The sequence below is a fragment of the Pleurodeles waltl genome, chromosome 12, assembly GCF_031143425.1.
Source record: "Pleurodeles waltl isolate 20211129_DDA chromosome 12, aPleWal1.hap1.20221129, whole genome shotgun sequence".
Classification (NCBI taxonomy): Eukaryota; Metazoa; Chordata; class Amphibia; order Caudata; family Salamandridae; genus Pleurodeles; species Pleurodeles waltl.
In genome coordinates, this window is record NC_090451.1 from 220,447,421 (window position 1) to 220,467,334 (window position 19,914).

General features: G+C 44.2%; 1 protein-coding gene across 4 annotated transcripts in view; it reads left to right on the top strand.

Moving 5' to 3' along the window:
* The window catches only part of UTP4 (UTP4 small subunit processome component), a 200,902-nt gene that overhangs the window by 9,213 nt on the left and 171,775 nt on the right, over positions 1–19,914 (top strand). For all 4 annotated transcript variants that reach the window (XM_069218642.1, XM_069218643.1, XM_069218641.1 and 1 more), the window contains one exon: positions 14,696–14,912. In XM_069218642.1, the coding sequence (XP_069074743.1) occupies positions 14,754–14,912 (159 nt within the window). In that variant the 5' untranslated portion in view covers positions 14,696–14,753. The remainder of the gene's footprint in view (positions 1–14,695; positions 14,913–19,914) is intronic.

The following is a 19,914-nucleotide window of genomic DNA, read 5'->3' on the forward strand; positions in this document are numbered from 1 at the left end:
AATATCCTCTTGATTACCTTCTTTATCCTTATTTATTTCAGTTATCTTCTTTCTTTTTTTGATTTTTAAAATGCCTAATGCACCTTTAAATAAACTTCCGTCCTTCAAAATATCAATGTCCCATAACGAACCACCTCAACGGTGACTCGTTACCAAGTTAACAGACTTATACAGCAACCCGCTGTAAACACAAAATGAATTGCTCACAAGTTCCAATTCCTTTAAAAAATAAACCTAAACACTTTTCAGTTCAGAGGAAATGAACTACAGCAACGTTCATTCCTCTAAACACTAGAGCAGGCGTCCTTGCTGACACATGTCAATGCGTTACGCCTGCCTAAATACGTCAAACTTTACGCTCGTGAACATTCATCTGCTCCAACATGAGTCAAGCGCGTCACTTCTGCTCATGCGCCTGACCTCGTGCCCCACTCGCAGTGCACGCAACCAAACTACCTCTTCAAAAAGTAAGCAAGCTTTCTTTTTTTTTTTTTCTATCTCAAAGTGAACCAAATTCGATTGTCCAATAGACAGATCAGTCAATGTTGATTAAGAACCCTGAACGTCCTACAAATCTGTCAAAACTACACAGACACCAAACCTCTACATCATAAACTGAACAAACCACACTCTTTAAAAAAAACTACCATACAGTACTTAAAACACACAGTCCCTAATATCAGCGCTGCCCATAAATTGGGTAATGCTTACAACATTTCTAATGCACATCTCCCATCAGTCAAATATTCACAGCAATAAAAACATATACTTATCTGCTCAGAAGCAGCAAACAAAAAAGGCAGAAAAGGGACGACACAGTTTATATGGAGCTGAACATTCTTTTTTTCTATTATGATGTTGTTAATTTTCTATTGGTCACTTTTAATGAGTTTACTGCTCAGAAGGAGTAAATAAAAGGTCATTCATAAGGCTAGCCTCCTGCCTTGACATAAAATCAATTGGACAATAAGTAGTTATTCGTATGTTAGAAGGAACATATAGATTTAAATATCTTCATGAAGAAAATGATAAGGGATCAGTTAATAGAACAAGTAATTTGGAAATTCAAGACAAAGAGCTAGATTAGCATGAACCCTTTTTAGAAAAATCTTTCTATATTGCCTGTGGGATAAAAACGACTTCCTGCTATGTGAAAGAATTGCATGAGATAGAAGTACACAGAAGGGGCCTTGAATATGTTAGCACTATGCACGTCACCATTAAGAATAAGGATGATGTAAACATCAAAGATAAGGACAAAGGAAAATCACAGTTTGTGGGAGAAGGGATCAGTGTTCTAGATATGCCCATCTTAAGATGAGTGGAAGATGGTGGTATCAAATGATAAGACTATGTTGAAAATCATAAAATGTGCTATGTAGTGGAGTTGATGAAGTTCTGGGTCATAGTAAGTTTGGATGTTTTAAATCAATGTCGTTAGTTATCCCTGGTGGACGGGATGTTGAGGAATAATGACAGGTTGGTTGTGCCATTAATACTACACAAAGTCAAATGAATTTGCTGCATGAAGGTCATAGGGGAATCTCTGCCATGAAAAGGAGAGACCATGCTGATTTCTTGTGGCCAGGCATTGATCAAGACTTTGAAAGGTTTGTGTGCGAATGCATAGCTAGTAACCAAAGGAAACTTCTGTCTTCCTAGTAAAATTTCCCGAGAGGGATTGGGAGAAGGTAGACGTTGATATTTGTGATCATGAATTCCATCCACTCAGGATCTCCATCAGACCCATGCCCCCACCACGTCTACAACAAAGCTGACTCTTCCATCGCCCCCCAACTTCGAAAGGTCATAAACCTATCCTTCGAGACTGCGACTTTCCCGGAAAACTGGAAGCTCGTCGAAATCTACGCCCTCCTTAAGAAGCCCAAAGCAGAACCCAACGACCTCAAAAACTTCCGACCAATCTCCCTGCTCCCTTTCCCGGCGAAGGTCACCGAGAAGATCGTAAACACTCAGCTAACCCACCACCTCGAGATCAACTCCATCCTGGATCCCTCCCAGTCTGGTTTCAGACGGAACCACAGCACCGAGACTGCCCTTCTCGCCACCACAGACGATGTCAGACAGCAAATGGACAACGGCGAAACATCAGCCCTCATCCTCCTGGACCTATCCGCCGCCTTCGAAACGGTCTGCCACCGCACCTTAATAACACGCCTCCACGAAGCCGGAATACAGGAAAAGGCCCTCAACTGGATCTCCTCTTTCCTCTCCGGCAGAACCCAGAAAGTCCGCCTCCCACCCTTCCACTCCGAAGCCACCAACATCATCTGCGGCGTCCCCCAAGGCTCCTCTCTGAGCCCAACGCTGTTCAACGTCTACATGGCCCCCCTCACACTACTGGCCCGTCAGCACAACCTCAACATTCTCTCTTACGCCGACGACACCCAGCTCATCCTCTCCCTCACCAAAGACCCACGCGCTACCATGAGGGAATGAAGTCCATCGCCGAATGGATGAGATGCAGCCGCCTGAAGTTGAACTCTGACAAGACGGAGGTGCTCATCCTCTGACGCACCCCCTCCGCTTGGGACGACTCCTGGTGGCCCACCTCTCTGGGAGCCCCACCAACACCCACCGACCACGCTCGCAACCTGGGCTTCATCCTCGACTCCACCCTCTCCATGTCCAAACAGGTCAATGCAGTCTCTTCCTCCTGCTACCACACCCTCTGCATGCTCTGTAAAATCTACAAATGGATCCCAACAGAAACAAGAAGAACGGTTACCCAGGCCCTCGTCAGCAGCAGGCTAGACTATGGCAATGCACTCTACACAGGCATCTCAGCAAAAAACATACAACGCCTCCAACGCATTCAAAACGCCTCCGCCCGACTGGTCCTCAACGTACCCCGCCGCTGCCACATCTCCCATCACCTAAGAGACCTCGACTGGCTCCCCGTGGACAAGAGGATCACCTTCAAGCTCCTCACCCACGCTCACAAGGCACTCCACAACGCCGGTCCAGCCTACCTGAACAAAAGACTCAACTTCTATACCCCCCACCCGCCAACTCCGCTCCGCCAACCTTACCCTCGCCAGCGCTCCCCGCATCCAGCGTAAGACCGCCGGTGGCAGATCCTTCTCCTTCCTCACCGCCGAGACCTGGAACGCCCTCCCTACCTACCTGCGACAGACCCAGGACCTACACGCCTTCAGGAGACTTCTTAAGACCTGGCTCTTCAACCAGTAGCAGCAACCCCCCCCCCCCCCCCCCCCCCTCCCTTCAGCGCCTTGAAACCCTAACGGGTATGTAGTGCGCTTTACAAATACTGTGATTGATTGATTGTGATCCCTTTTGTTTCCCATCTCTGGTAGAAAGATGTGCAGTAAAGCTAGTTGATTACAACGTTGACCGGAGGTTGTATTTTTGAGTATAATTAAGGCTGCCAATTTGATGAATTTTTGTGAGGAGATTTTAATCTAAAGAGGAAGGGTGTCCTGCTGAAGTAGTGATGGCCAATTATTTGAAGATTGTGTCAGAGGAGTTTGTGATTTTTTTTTTCTTCTTAAGACAGTAAGGGATTAAGCATTACAGAATGGCGCTGATCCATCCACCTAAAATGGGTTTTGTTGAAAGGTTCATCAAAGTGCTTAGGAACTGTGCACAGTGGGCTGTGTGGAGTTGCTAGTACCAGAAACCAGGCATACAGGAAATGCAGTATTGTTTCAAGGCCATGTCACATCACTCTACAACTGAATAAACATTCCTTGAAAGGCAGGGTATCCTGCACAGCTGTCTTTCCGGCCTAGATAAGAAAGAAGGATGGAGGAAATACTTACAAAGGAGGCTAGCTAAGTTGGTGCAAACCGGACCAATATGTACCTACATACAATGATAAACTAATACGGGTGGGTCAGGATTTGTAGAAGGGTGATCTTTTTGCAGTGTGTGCAGGTATTGGGAAGAAAGATATTCTTCGTAAAGGAAGCCATGTCAAAATGAATAATGGCAAATAGTAGAATGTGAGGAGGGTCAGTAAATGTGGTTACCTACCTAGAGCAAAGAATGTGGTTCAAGGAGCAGGATTCGGGTTCAGATTGTGCTGAGAACTTGCATGGGAGGACCAATGGATGAGTGTACAGAAAGCCCAATAAGTTGGAACATTATGTGCGTTGAGTTGAAGGTGAAACTCCCATTGCAGCTTTTCTCGGAAATACCTCCTTGTACATATATTCCTGATATTCTTGCTGTGGGTATGCCATGATTTGTGGCCAGTTTCTTTCTTGTCTTCCTTTTTCTTTCTTGGTAAATGTATCTTTTTCTTCCACAGGTACAAGTTATATGTTGCCTACTTATTACCAGCTTCCTTATTTCCTGTTTAATATGTATACTCTATAATGTAAAAAGAAAAACAAGCATTTGCAATCCAGTGGGTCTCGTATTTGCTCGAGTTTGAGCTATTAGCGTTGTAAACTCCTAACCGGACTTGTCTTGCCACATAAATTGAAAATAAATAGTAAAACAGTTTCAAATAAGTGAGCCGATTCACAGCACCACGGCCACCATGAGCATCAGCGTGAAGAGACACACAAAACGAAAAAGAAGTTTGTTCTCAATCAGACTTATCGGCAAAAGTGCAATTAGCCATGTAACAGGGGTGATGGCCAAGGCGGTAACAAAACCTCCCAAAAGAGGGCAAATGTAAACCATTTATCAATCTCATCAAATGATTTTTGAAGGGAAAGCCCACGAACAAGTGATAGTGATGGGTGTGAGGTGGGCGTTGTTAAAAACCCAGATACATACCAACACATCGGAAAAGCAGCGCTTGCGGTCTGCTATGCTCAACCTAAAAAAACGGTGTCCTTGTTTGTTTCACTAAAGCATGTTATAAAGGAAAGAAATGTGTAGTATGTTGGTTCCTTTAAGATCGGGGAACCTGAGTTGGTTCCAGAATGTTACAAGATTGGTAGTGCTTTGCAGTGCTTGCTAGTGGTTTGACGTTGAAAACTTGTTTACAATAAATCAAGAAAATCGTGGTTGACCATTGTGTTCTTTGTTAAAATATCATCACAAGTTAACTCGACGGACAAAATGTAATTACAGTCCCCAAATGGGAATTTTGTCTCAAAATAACTTCTAAAGGTTGATGATATGTCTCGGTCAGGCTTTACCTTCAGGAACACACTCTCCCTATTAGCGCATGCACACAAGAGTACTTAAGAGTAAGAGAATAAGATGTAGCTAACCCTTCCTCCACAAGATTTTGACCCAGTATTCCCCCTGCAGACTGCAACATAGGGATTATAATCCTCTAATGTATGCCAATGACTTTTTTATGTTAGTCATCACATTATTTGGCACACATAGGCAACCTGGTGCACTTTGGTCTATCATGTCACAAATATGCTTACTCTCACTCTTAACAAGCCACAAGTTCTGGTATTTGGTGTAATTTTGTAGGTCAGGCCTAAAAGACAGTACATGCAGTATTTGTTGCAAGGCATTTTGTGACTTATCAAGTGCATAAAGATTGGACACCATCTATTGCTTACCATTGGTTGGCTTTCTTTATCATTCTTGTGTCCCTGATTTGTATTCTTGCTTGTCAGTCTTGTGTTTGTCCCTCCCGTGAAGCACTGCCTCTTTACCCTCACTTTGATTGATTGCTGGCTTTTCTGCTTCCACTGCTTTTCAAACATTCCTTTTTTAACTTTTGTGTGAAGCACTCCATGAGAGTGCATGTATTTACAAACTGTAGCCCTTGTGTACTTATCTCCCTCTGCATTCCGTGTTGCTCTCTGTCCTCCGAGTAATTCTCCTCCACCCTCCCTGTTGCCCACATCTGTTGCTTCCTTCCATTGCTTAGTGTTGCTTCCCCACACCTGCACCTCTACGTTGCTTTCCCAAGTCTTTACCCTTCTCCAGTGTTGCTTTGGCTTTCCCACCCCCTTCCACCATTTTGCCTAAAAAGAAAAAAAAGGAACATGTTGTTTTATGCAGGACGCAGTGGAAAACGTTATATTCAGTACATTTCTCTCAACCACTGTCATCTTTCATTATTAACAGAAATGGAGCGCTTTCAAATCACAGCTACTGTTTTTTAGGTCCTCCTTTGGGAGAAATACAATTTTATGTGCTGAAATGTAAATGTAACACTGACTAGTTTGCAATTGTGTTAAATATAGAGATGTGCTGTTTTATTGTCTGCAATATTAGAAATGTTTGTATGTATTAATGTATTTGCCAAGTATTTTGTGCTTCTGTCTTGTCATATGTGGTATAATTGCATGATGACAAGCATCCTTTTAGATCACTGACAGATTTCCTGTGATGTCTGTAAAATATCAGTCTACAGTACCTATTCTATTTGAGTATGCAACATATCTACTTTTTTGAGATGTACATTGGAGAGTTATTGGACCTTTTAAAAAGAAGCTCTGTTAGCTGCGCTTGCTATTTCAAGACACACCCCAGGATGCCTTTCCAGTCTCCGAAACATGACTTCAGATAAAGACTGCTAAAAATGCATACACAGCTTTCACCCCAAACATTAAGTAAATAAATCATATTATCTCTTTGTACAAGACATGGTATGCTAAGTAATTATAATTGAGGCAAGCCGCTTTTCTTAAATTGACACACAAGCTAAATATAATTTTTGCTTCCAGTTGTGGAGAAAATTGGTGCACGCTTTTCCAGTAGTTAAAAACGTGGCATCATTTGCAAGTTGGAAGGTTTTTAAACGTTGATATGTTCTGCAGATTCAACATATCCAAGAGTGGGACTACACATGTTACTCAGAATTCATTTCAAAATGTGCTTTTTTCTCTGTTTGAGCACTTCAGAGACACCATAACTTTGGGCATTTATACACCAAAATCCTCGAATGATAGATTATAGTGCCTCAACAAATTTGCTTTCTGATATGTGGCTTTGAGAAGTACTATTTAGGATGTAATTCATCACTACTACTAAGGGAACTATACCGATGAGGTGTTGCTGAACATGGTATGAGGCACCACATATGTTGGTCTGAGAGGTGAACTTATATCCTGTGCATCCGCCTTTCAAAAACCGATTAAACATAAGAAAATTGATTTCAAATTCAAATACAAACAGTAGAAACACAAAATAAAAAGAGAGTAATCCCAGAACATATTGGTCACTGCATAATAATGTTAGAAGGGAATTACATAGTTTGCTGATTAGAGGAAGGACTAAAAGAATGCTATAGGTGGGATAAAAAATTGATGGCACTATAAGCTGAGAGCAGTTTTTCTTAACTATGATTTGCGCACCTAGATTATAACCTTCAAAATGCATTAGTAGAAAATTTAAATTCTTCAGCTATACAACTCCTTTCCTTGACCAAGAAGAACCTGGGACTTTTTATACACATTTTCAAGGCATGGGATGTAGTCCACTGTCTTACACTTCAGAACTTGTTTGGGTTGGCTCACAGTTCGTTTCTTTATCATGTTACTTTCCAAACACAGTCTTAGTGTAAAGTAATGCCTCTCAAGGTATGTTATGTCTCCAAGCAAGAGCACCACCACCACCACTTTGTAGTGGTAGCCCTGTCTCCATTCTCTCAATCCACTGTCCGAGTCACAACCCTCCAGCCTTAGGAATGTAGGCAGTACATTTCGACTATCTGGAGAAGGTGTCTTCATCCTCCATATTTTCCATGCTAAACCATAGTGTAGAACTTGGTCTACCTGCAAAGTCTTTAAAAAACTTTTGCCTTCACCCTCCTGTTTTCTGAACCCATTTTTGTTGGCTTTTAAAACTCTGCACACACCACCACTCCTAACCCAAGGTAACATGCTTGTGTTCTCTCCTTGAAACATGGTAAAATTGGCCTACACTCAATTGGCACATTTAATTTACTTGCAGGTGTCTAGTAAAATGGTACTATAGGTACCCAGGGCCTGTAGGTTAAATGCTACTAGTGAGCCTGCATCACTGATTGTTCCACCCATTTAAGTAGCTCTTTTAAAAATCTGTCAGGCATGCTGTAGCAGCCTGTGTGTGCAGTTCTAAACTGCAATTTCAACATGCCAAAATAAAAGTTTTGCCAGGCCTAAACTTTCCTTTTTGGGTCGAGCGTGCCACCTTTTGTATACTTTTTAAGTACACTTCTTCTGTGGGCCTCCAGCTATTTCTTTTGTTAGTTTGTGTCATTTAAAAATCCGTGCTTGCTAGTGGTCAGTCATACCTCTTTTTTTCCTCCTACTTCTGTGCGGGGATCAGGGACCAACTACTGTATGATTACGCTTTGTCCTGTTTATCTGGACTGTAGGAGACTTTTTAAAAAAAAAAATGTTTTAACTTTGTTTCTTGCTCTTGTCCGCTTCCATTTTCATTCAGAACATTCTTTCTCTGAGCTTAGCTGTAAACAAGGCTATAAATCAGGCTCTTATATTGGTCACATTTGGTCTTTGTTGGCTCTCTGCACCCTCTTTCAGCTGCCTGGCTTGCGCCCTTCCTTGACTTGTATTTTTGCTTTACCAAGTGTGCCTGCATGTTGTCCCACGGGCGGAGGATTGCTTGTAATTGCTTATGGCCTAAGCACCTAGCTCTACCAGGGCTACGCAATCCTTAGAGACAGTACTCACTTCTGATCCATACTGGGATCCCACTCGCAGCTCCATCAGTACACCTCAGTTTACACACTCCAAGCCCTCAGCCGTACCAGTGCCAGGAACCCTACACACGCAATCTGCCAGAGCACCTCAGTTCTTGCAGTCAGTACACTACTGCTCCAATACAGTCACCTCGGGTGCAGCTCCATCAGTGTTCCTCAGTTCACACAAACCAAGCCCTCAGCTGTGCCAGTAACCGCGCACACGCTGTCTGCCAGAGCACTACAGTTTTTGCAGTCACTACACTCTGTTGCTCCAGTACTGGGACCTCTGGTGCAGCTCCATCAGTGCACCTCAGCTGACATACTCCAAGCCCTCAGCCTTGCCAGTGCCACGAACCCCACGCATGCTGTCTGCCAGAGCACCTCAGTTTCTGAACTTAGCTGTAAACCAGGCTATAAATCAAACTGTTATTTTGGTCTCATTTGGTCTGCCTGCATGGGGTCCCTGGCCCTGAGAACAAGGGAGGATTGCTAATTGCCTAGCCCCCCAGGGCTTACCACATCAGGGTCTGCAACAAAATTAGCAGTGTTATCTGCACACTACAAAATTGTTTTCATGAACTCTGGAATAAACTGTGACTGCATGACATTTCCTGCTTTCTTAGTCACATGTGCCTGACCTTTCCTAATTAAGTAATTCAGTGGTGTTGTATATTAACCTGCTACCCCCACTTTTGTCCCAACAAGCATATAGGATCCCAGCTCTACCAGGGCTCCGCAATCGTTAGAGACAGTGCCCACTTCTTCTCTACACTGGGATCCCACTCGCAGCTCTATCAGTGCACCACAGTCCACATACCCCCAAGTCCTCAGCTGTGCCAGAACCCCACATGCTGTCTGCCAAAGCACCTCAGTTCTTGCAGTCAGTTCACTCTTCTGTTCCGGTACTATGACCTCCGTGCGCAGCTCCACCAGTGCACCTCAGTTCACACACTCGAAGCCCCTCAGCCGTGCCAGTGCCAGAATTCCGCACACCCTGTCTGCCAGAGCACCTCAGTTCTTACAGTCAGTACACACTGCTGTTCCAGTACTAGGACCCCGGGCGCAGCTCCATCAGTGCAACTGAGTTCTACTCTGGCGAGGTCACTTCCTTTCCTATACTGGGACCCCGCTCGCATACAGTTCCATTACTGCAGCTCGAATCTAATATTCAGTCCCACCACCAAGCCAATACTGAACCCAAAAAAGCAAAACACAGCTCAGTCAGTGCACCTTAAGTGTAACATCCAATGCCACTGTTAATGGAAACTACTCCAGCTCCGCCAGGATCCATCAATTCTAACATTCAGTGCACATTTCGTCTCAGTACTGAGACTCACAAAACATGCTCTTCAGGACTCCTCTCTTCTATGGTTGAGAGGCAATGCCACTCCCATACTGGGCCTCACTCACAGCTTCACCGGGGCACCTCCAAGCTAACACTCTGCAACACTGGCACGCCAATACTAGGTTCCACACATAGTTCCATTAACATACCTCACTTCTGACCTTGTGTGCCCATTTCCGTTCTAGTACTGCAGCCCACATACAACTCTGTCAGTGCACCTCAACCCTAACCTGCAGCGCACCATTATTTCAATACCAGGAATTACACAGCGCTCCATTTCTTCTTCCTCATCCGCTGCTTCTTCTGTTGTTCAAGCACCTGGCCGGGACACAGCTCTGTCTATACCCCCAATCCCGATCTGAGGCACCCCAATATTTCTGTATTGGTGTTCACATACAACTCTGCTAATGCAACCCCTGCTGTTCTGCAGTGCTCCCTGCTGTTCCACACTCTAACTTCTGCTTGAGGACGCAGGGCAGCCAATTAAATCTATTCAAAGCTGCCATCTTTAGTGGGAGGGTCTGTTTCACCTATCTCACTCAGTTGTTTCCTTTACTGTGTTTACTCTCAATGTTTTCTTTCTCCCCCACTTTTCTCTTTCCAGCTCTTAAAATCCACACATTAACAGTTTCGCTGTCTACTCCTCTCCTTTTCTTTTTTATTTTTTTATTTCCCTCTTCCTTTTGTTACCTCCTCTTTCAAACTTGCAAAAACTTGGTTATTTCTTTCCTTGTTTCATTCCTCTCTTTTTTTTTTTCTCCATCAGGCATTCATTCTTTCACTACTTTTTTCTCTTCCCTTCATTCTTTTCCTTTTTTATTTGCTCTTTCCTTTGACTCGGTATGCGTCCTTTTACTTCTATTTTTTAGGGTCGAGCCTGCGTTGCATGTGCTCGCGCACGCGTATCGCAGCAAGACGCTTTAGGTGTTAGAAAAGGGCTGGGAGCCCTGTCGACGTCACGTCAGTGTTTTTCATTGGTTCGTGGGCTTACCTAGTAAAATCTGCTTGCTTTCATTAGTACTTCATGCCTTTTTCGGTGGCTAGCCCTCCTCGAGTGCAGAGACCAAGTACAAAAAACATGCGAGGCTCGCTGTCTTCTGTCCAGCTCGTGGACTAGTTTTTCTCTATTTTCCTAGCGCAATTTCGCATGGCAGAAGTCGAGCGCTTTACACAGTTAATTTCACTTTTTCGGGTTACGTACATAAAAGGGTTGACATTTATATGGCAGGAAAAGTCTAGTTATGAATTTACAATGCCAATAGCTCTAACTCGAGCAAATGTGACACCTATTGCATTTCAAATGCTTGTTAATGTGTCAATACTAGATCCTAACTCGCCTCTAGGGCATGGTGCGTTGAATTTAAAAAGTTGCTCATGTACTTTTAAGATTTGGATGTTCTAATAGTGAAAAAACACTCAAGTTTGTTTTTCACTATTGCAAGGTCTACATCTACCATAGGATAACATTGGATTGCCTTATTACATTTATAGGAATATTTTAACCCATCTAAGCTGGTAAAGGTAAAGTCAGATTTGAAGTCGCAGTTCTGAAAATGGTAAAGTCAGATTTGAAGTCACAGTTCTGAAAATGTCACTTTTAGAAGTTGGCTTTTTCTTGTGGCAGCCATCTGATGTCTGCACCCTGTATTCTTGGTCACATGACTAGGTGTAACTGGCAGTTCGTCTTTATGTATTACTTCCGGACAGTGAGACAATGGGAGAATAAGTGTTAGTAGGATGGGCCATATCTGACTTGATAGGGGGGCAGAGCTGTCACCTACATCACAAAGACTGCCTCAGCTCACTCACAAATGGCGTGCCCCCAGACAAGCTGGGGCCAGGACAGGGGGAAAAGGAAATTTCAAATACCTTTGGGGTGAAAACCCCTAGAAACATCTTCTATTTCAAAAGTGGCACCAAGGATAAATAGTGTTCCCTCAGACTTTTCAGTACACATCTGGACCTACGGAGGACTCAGAAGGACTGCTGTGCTGCTCTGCTGCAGGAAGGACCGCTACTCTGCTGTCCTACTACATTGCTGCCCTTCTGCCTGAGTAAGGACTGGACATGTATCTTGAAACCAGGACCACCAGAGTGACTCCAAGGGCCAGTTGGCTGACCTCCTGATCAGAGCATTGGGGACAGAAAAGGTTCCAACCACCTTGAATCCTTCATCTAGAATCTACCTGCTTTGAATCTTGCCCCTAAGTGATGCCACCCCGGTCACAAAGGTGCTCTGGTAGCCTCGCTGTGGTTTTTGGGTAGAACCAATGCAGCACAGCACATCTCTTTGCAGCTAGGCATCAGAACCAGCACTGCTCGTTCTCCTAACTGGATGTTTGTAGCTTTAGTGTCAAATAACTTATTCAATTTTACACTCTTTTTTTTTTTCTAAATTGGTGTGGGATTTTTCTTGTGCTCTGTTATTACTGTTTGTGTGCTGCATAAATACTTTACACATTGCTACTAAGTTAATGCTGACTGCTTTTATGCTAAGCTACCAGAGGGTTAAGCAAAGGTTTATTTGGGGTTTGCTTGTTTTCACCCTGACAAGAATTGTGGTTGCTGCTTGAGTAGGGTTTCATCCCCTTCAACCAGTAACCCAATTTCCTAGACATAGGTATCCCACTGGCTTTAGTATTCAAAGATATACACACAGTGTCACTACAACATATACTACATGCATACTATACATGCACATGATAGTCACACTGGATGTCAGCACAAGGTTCAGGGGTACACACAGAAGCAGAATTTACACAAGTTGAAAGTAGATCACACTCTCATTAGCATAGGTAAAAAGGAGTGGTTATACTAAGAATTCACACAGCATGGTATGCTGTCCTCACTTAGTTATGTACTACATTCAAGACTGGGGCAGTAGTCCTCTGTCCACTATGAGGAAACACTTGGTATGCCACTTAAGGTAATAGGATAGGTCCTGGACCTCTTATTGTCCAGCACAGGCCTAGACAGCTGCACAAACACTAGTTTTCATGGTGTCAGGGACCAAAGAAAAGTCAGGAGACCGAATTCAGATGCAGTCAGTCGCTCAGGGCAGGGGCAGATGCTATTTACCCTGCAGGAGACATTCCTGTCGCAAAACCCATATTTTAAAGAGCTAGACCCTCATTATGAGTTTGGCGGGTGGCAGCTCCACCAAACTCTTTGGGCTGGAAAACTGCCACTTCAATTTTCCTCCCGCTGGTCCTATTACGAGTTTTGACACCGACAAATAATCGAGCCAGCGGCAATGTTGCGGTGCATCGGGTGCCACAGCACCTGTTACGCTTTTCACTGCCTGTAACTAAGGTAGTGAAAAGCGCAATTGGCTGTTCATGGGGGCCCCTGCATTGCCCATGCCAAATGCATGGGCAGTGCAAGGGCCCCCATCACCCCTTCTCTACTAGCCTTTGCATGGCGGTGGAGCCGCCATGCAAAAGCCGGAGGAGAGGAGACTCATAATCTCCAGGGCAGCGCTGCCCAGGCGTATCAAGACCGGCATCACCGCCAGGCTGTCGACCGGCTGCATCTTGGCGGTACGGGCAGTAGGACCACGGCGGCTCCGCCACAGTCATAATGTGGAGGCCGGACCGCTGCTTTGGTGGCAGACCGACAGCCACCGTGAGTCTGGCGGTCCCAGGACCACCAGACTCGTAATAAGGGCCTTGGTCTTTGTACTTTGTTAGCCATTACATTAAAGATTAAGACATTTTTGATGTTTGTCTATAAGTTGTAGGCTTTTATTCAAATATTTTGAAAGTAATCATGTGGACATGGGCTCTGAAACACACCCATAGGGGTTGCATGAAATGACATAAGTGCAACTTCAATACAAGGCTTATTTGGGATTTTAACACTGTCAAGGCAGACACAGGTAGAGGTTGTCTGCTACACAAAAAGCAAGGTGATGGAGACAGTGCTTAAATGAATCTCAACTACTGGGAATTGCTCACGCCACATCCCAGTCTATAATTTTTCAACCACTGTCCCACTTTAGACAGAGTTCAACCATATACAAATCTGTCTCAGTCCTGCTTCAATATAAACTGTCAGAAATAACCCTTTATCTAACCCGTTCCCCGCTCATCCAGCCCCCCGCACCTCCTCGCCAAGACAGCAAGTACAGAAACCCCGGACCTGCTTGGGCTCATCTTTGAGGTCTAGCTTGAAAGTATATGACCTGAACTACCCCAAATCACTCTAATGATACAACCTATTGTAGAAATACACAGCCCATAGTTGGCATCTCAAGGGTTACGTGAAAGGTTATTATATCCACCTTCCTCCACATGGAGCATCCCAGTAGGGAAAACACTTGACATACAAACAACAAATCTCAGCCTGCCTCTATAAATCTAAAGTTTCAAGAGGCCAAACAAGTCCTGAACACTGTACTATTTAAAGCAGAGGTCTCCAAGGTTTTATTGACAATATTGATATCTAAATAAACTCTTTGCATTTGGAATGCACTGTGTTTAATCGTTATCAATCGAAAAGGCCAGATACTGAAAACATTTGATTAGTTCTATTAAAAAAAGGAGTTTAATTTTGTTCTACATTGCTCATGCTTGTGTAGAGTATTTGTTCTGTGTGTAAAGAATGTGTGCATTGCTGTTGTCCATGATTTTGGTGTGTATTTGTGTGTGTAACATTGAAACTTTATAAAACCTTTTTCACAGTGCAAAACCAAACTCCTGACTTTATCGTTCGTACTTTATTAATCTTTTTGTGTCTGATTTTCATCTAACAAGGAATGCCCAGAACCACTGTTGGATACTTTCAGTTTGTGGTCCTTATCTGCACCTAGGGATGGGGGAGTTCAAAGTTCACCGGGTGCGCTTCTTCGACTACCTGCCTTCAGGAATCCGCTGTGTGGCCTACAATGTGCCGTTGGACCGCTTGGCAGTCTCACGTAATAATGGGTCGGTGGAGATTTATAACGTGTCTGCGAACTACTTTCAAGAAAAGGTAAATTACTGATTTTTGTGTTGACAATGTATTTTTTGGTATATTTTATTGAACAATTTACCTTTCAAACAGCGTTTCATATTAACAGCATCTCCCAAGCTAAAGATTATATTTGCCAAACCATATTTAGGCCCTAATATTCTGATAAATTACATGGAAAAACTGAACAAATTAAATCAGTTAGAATAATATTTAAATTAGTAAACCTCAATTTCATTTTTAATAAGTTGACAGGTGTCCCATGCATTGTTATACTTTGTCAAACGTCTTAATCACCCACTGTTCTGAATATGTCTGAAAAGATTGATATGTTAGCAGGGCGAGTTATGCCGTAATGTAATCAAATGATTGTGTCACATTCATAGTGTGAACCTACATCTTTCAGTTTATTATTTACAGCAATATGAGCAATGGTTGTAACAGTTCACATTTACGTATTTTTTTTAATGTTATCTTACATACATGGTAGATGAGCTTATTTTTTCCACATGGGCTCAGAAGACTGTGTATATTTTGCATGTCTGGGTATGAAAGATTTCGATCGGCTGGTGATATTGGCTTATATGTAGCATAAATTGAATTTTCAACACTGTTATTGACCTCAAACGTGTTAAAGTATGTTGCACACTGTAAAGAAATGGCTCCCTGTTGCAGTTACCCCCCACTTTTTGCCTGATACTGATGCTGACTTGACTGAGAAGTGTGCTGGGACTCTGCTAACCAGGCCCCAGCACCAGTGTTCTTTCACCTAAAATGTACCATTGACTCCACAATTGGCACAACCCTGGCACCCAGGTAAGTCCCTTGTAACTGGTACCCCTGGTACCAAGGGCCCTGATGCCAGGGAAGGTCTCTAAGGGCTGCAGCATGTCTTATGCCACCCTAGGGACCCCTCACTCAGCACAGACACACTGCTTGCCAGCTTGTGTGTGCTGGTGGGAAGAAAATGAATAAGTCGACATGGCACTCCCCTCAGGGTGCCATGCCAACCTCACACTGCCTTTGGCATAGGTAAGTCACCCCTCTAACAGGCCTTACAGCCCTAAGGCAGGGTGCACTATACCACAGGTGAGGGCATAGGTGCATGAGCACTATGCCCCTACAGTGTCTAAGCAAAACCTTAGACATTGTAAGTGCAGGGTAGCCATAAGAGTATATGGTCTGGGAGTCTGTCAAAAACGAACCCCACAGCTCCATAATGGCTACACTGAATACTGGGAAGTTTAGTATCAAACTTCTCAGAATAATAAACCCACACTGATTCCAGTGTTGGATTTATTAAAAAATGCACACAGAGGGCATCTTAGAGATATCCCCTGTATTTTACCCAATTGTTCAGTGTAGGCTGACTGGTTCCAGCAGCCTGCCACAACCGAGACATGTTGCTGGCCCCATGGGGAGAGTGCCTTTGTCACTCTGAGGCCAGTAACAAAGCCTGCACTGGGTGGAGATGCTAACACCTCCCCCAGGCAGGAGCTGTCACACCTGGCGGTGAGCCTCAAAGGCTCACCCCTTTGTGCCAGCACCGCAGGACACTCCAGCTAGTGGAGTTGCCCGCCCCCTCCGGCCACGGCCCCCACTTTTGGCGGCAAGGCCGGAGAAAATAATGAGAATAACAAGGAGGAGTCACTGGCCAGTCAGGACAGCCCCTAAGGTGTCCTGAGCTGAAGTGACTCTAACTTTTAGAAATCCTCCATCTTGCAGATGGAGGATTCCCCAATAGGATTAGGGATGTGACCCCCTCCCCTTGGGAGGAGGCACAAAGAGGGTGTACCCACCCTCAGGGCTAGTAGCCATTGGCTACTAACCCCCCAGACCTAAACACGCCCTTAAATTTAGTATTTAAGGGCTCCCCTGAACCTAAGAATGGAGATTCCTGCAACTTACCGAAGAAGAAGACTGCTGAGCTGAAAACCCCTGCAGAAGAAGAAAGAAGACACCAACTGCTTTGGCCCCAGTCCTACCGGCCTGTCTCCTGCCTTCTAAAGAACCCTGCTCCAGCGACGCTTTCTCCAGGACCAGCGACCTCTGAATCCTCAGAGGACTGCCCTGCTTCCAAGAGACCAAGAAAATCCTGAGGACAGCGGCACTGCTCCAAAAGAACTGCAACTTTGTTTCAAGGAGCAGATTTAAAGACCCCTGCAACTCCCCGCAAGAAGCCTGAGACTTGCAAACACTGCACCCGGCGACCCCGACTCGACTGGTGGAGAACCAACACCTCAGGGAGGACCCTCCGGCGACTCCGAGACCGTGAGTAACCAAAGTTGTCCCCCCTGAGCCCCCACAGCGACGCCTGCAGAGGGAATCCCGAGGCTCCCCCTGACCGCGACTGCCTGAACCTAAAGTCCCGACGGCTGGAAAAGACCCTGCACCCGCAGCCCCCAGCACCTGAAGGAACGGAACTTCTGTGCAGGAGTGACCCCCAGGAGGCCCTCTCCCTTGTCCAGGTGGTGGCTACCCCGAGGAGCCCCCCCCTTGCCTGCCTGCAACGCTGAAGAGATCCCTTGATCTCTCATTGAAAACCATTGGAAACCCGACGCATGTTTGCACACTGCACCCGGCCGCCCCCGTGCTGCTGAGGGTGTACTTTTTGTGCTGACTTGTGTCCCCCCCGGTGCCCTACAAAACCCCCCTGGTCTGCCCTCCGAAGACGCGGGTACTTACCTGCTGGCAGACCGGAACCGGGGCACCCCCTTCTCTCCATTGAAGCCTATGTGTTTTGGGCACCTCTTTGACCTCTGCACCTGACCGGCCCTGAGCTGCTGGTGTGGTAACTTTGGGGTTGCTCTGAACCCCCAACGGTGGGCTACCTTGGACCCAAACCTGAGACTTGTAAGTGATTTACTTACCTGACAAAACTAACAAAAATTTACCTCCCCCAGGAACTGTGAAAATTGCACTGTGTCCACTTTTAAAACAGCTTATTGTGTTTTATGTAAAAAGTATACATGCTAATGTAATGATTCAAAGTTCCTAAAGTACTTACCTGCAATACCTTTCGAATGAGATATTACATGTAGAATTTGAACCTGTGGTTCTTAAAATAAACTAAGAAAATATATTTTTCTATAACAAAACCTATGGGCTGGATTTGTCTCTGAGTGTGTGTTCCTCATTTATTGCCTGTGTGTATGTACAACAAATGCTTAACACTACTCCTTTGATAAGCCTACTGCTCGACCACACTACCACAAAATAGAGCATTAGTATTATCTCTTTTTGCCACTATCTTACCTCTAAGGGGAACCCTTGGACTCTGTGCATACTATTCCTTACTTTGAAATAGTGCATACAGAGCCAACTTCCTACACACACTGACTTTACCTAGGAACCATCTGTGTACTAAGCTATCTTACTATCATGCTGTGCCATGCTGGGTTTCTTGAATTTCAGTTTATTCGTTTCATCCTTTTCAGCAGTGTTGTTCCTGCCTAGGCCCCCTAATTATGTTTAACAGAACTAAGACCTGCAATTTGTAGTCTGACTTCCAAGCAGACCCTTATTGTACTAGAATCTTAAGTGGACAAGTTCTATATGTGGTAAGAGCTGCCTGGCATGGGTGTCCTGATACAGCTTCGTAGCATTCCCCCTCAGTGTACATAAGTACAGTTTATTTGTTGTTTTTACTCAGTTCTAATGTCTTGAATTGTATTATGTTCCACTATGGCTGTTTGCCCCTTAATAACACTTGTGAATAAAATCTAATTGAACAAGCTCTCCATCTATAAAGTCTATTGGGCAAACTTATGCAACTGGAAGGCACAGTTGGTTCCACTATGTAAGTGATTTTCATACAAGAGTACCTACAGATAGTTAAAAATGAACAGTGATCCCTTTATTCATTTTAGTTGTATTTATATAGTGCCTCCTGTAGCGAAATGTGTGTTTTGACCACTGACTTTGTGTTGCACCACTTTGCACCTGGATTAGCTGTCCAGTGTTCACCAGTTACAGACTACATTTTATATTCAGTTTAGCCTTAGATTCATTCTGCCAACTGACTTTATCGTAGCATTAGACACTGCCATGTTAAAGGCCGCCCGTAATTTTCCTCATTGTAAACTGTGCATTCTGTCTTGTTTTCGTGCTTTTTCTCACCAAGGTCTTTGTTTGATAAGGATGTACTCAGACGGCAGGGAATGGCCTTGTTTTGATTTGAAACCTTGGGATTGTGGCCAAACCCCAACATGTTACTTTCAAAGCATACCTAAACTAGCCTGCATGTTTCAATTGCGAAATTATTTTTTATTTTTTCCAGAAACCTCCTTTTGTTTTTTTAAGATATAAAAAGACCCAGTGCGAGGGTGAGAGCACTCAATCAGGATTCTAAGTGTCGGATGCCTGATATCTTTCCCATGAGGGTAGAAATGTCTTTCTCTTTCGCAGTCAAACGGGGTCATCATCTTGCTGGCATGAGAAAGATGAAGGACCTGGCAGGCACTACAGTGATGCATTTTTAATTCATTATTTGCTTTGCATTACATATATTTGCTGTGTATATTGCAGTGGGGAATCATTTTGGTATATTTTCCCTTCATTGCTGTGACTATTTTTAAACGTGTGCTTTCACCATGCTAATCTCCTTTTAGGAATCTCGTGGTGAAACAATAAATGTCTTCTTTGAAATTAGAAGTGCATTCCAGAGATTTTTGTCAGCTCGGGCATTAGTGAAAAGCAAACCACCTCCTACCCCTGATGAGGCGTTGAAGTGCTTTTCGGCGAGTATCACGCTACTCCGGAACCCAAAAAGACTAGTGGTGCACTAGTATAGGGAAATATGAGTACAGTATTAGTATAGGGAGGTATGAGTTAATTTAAGTGGGCGACATGTGAGTCTGTTAGTTGGATTGAATAGAATAATGGAGGGATAGAGGGAAGAATCCAGAAGTGTTTATTGAGAGATCATAGTAGTAAGATCCCTAATGGCTGCAGCATGTGTTGTGCCAGCCTAAGGGATCCCTCACAAAACACATGCACACTGCTATTGCCAACTGTGTGTGTT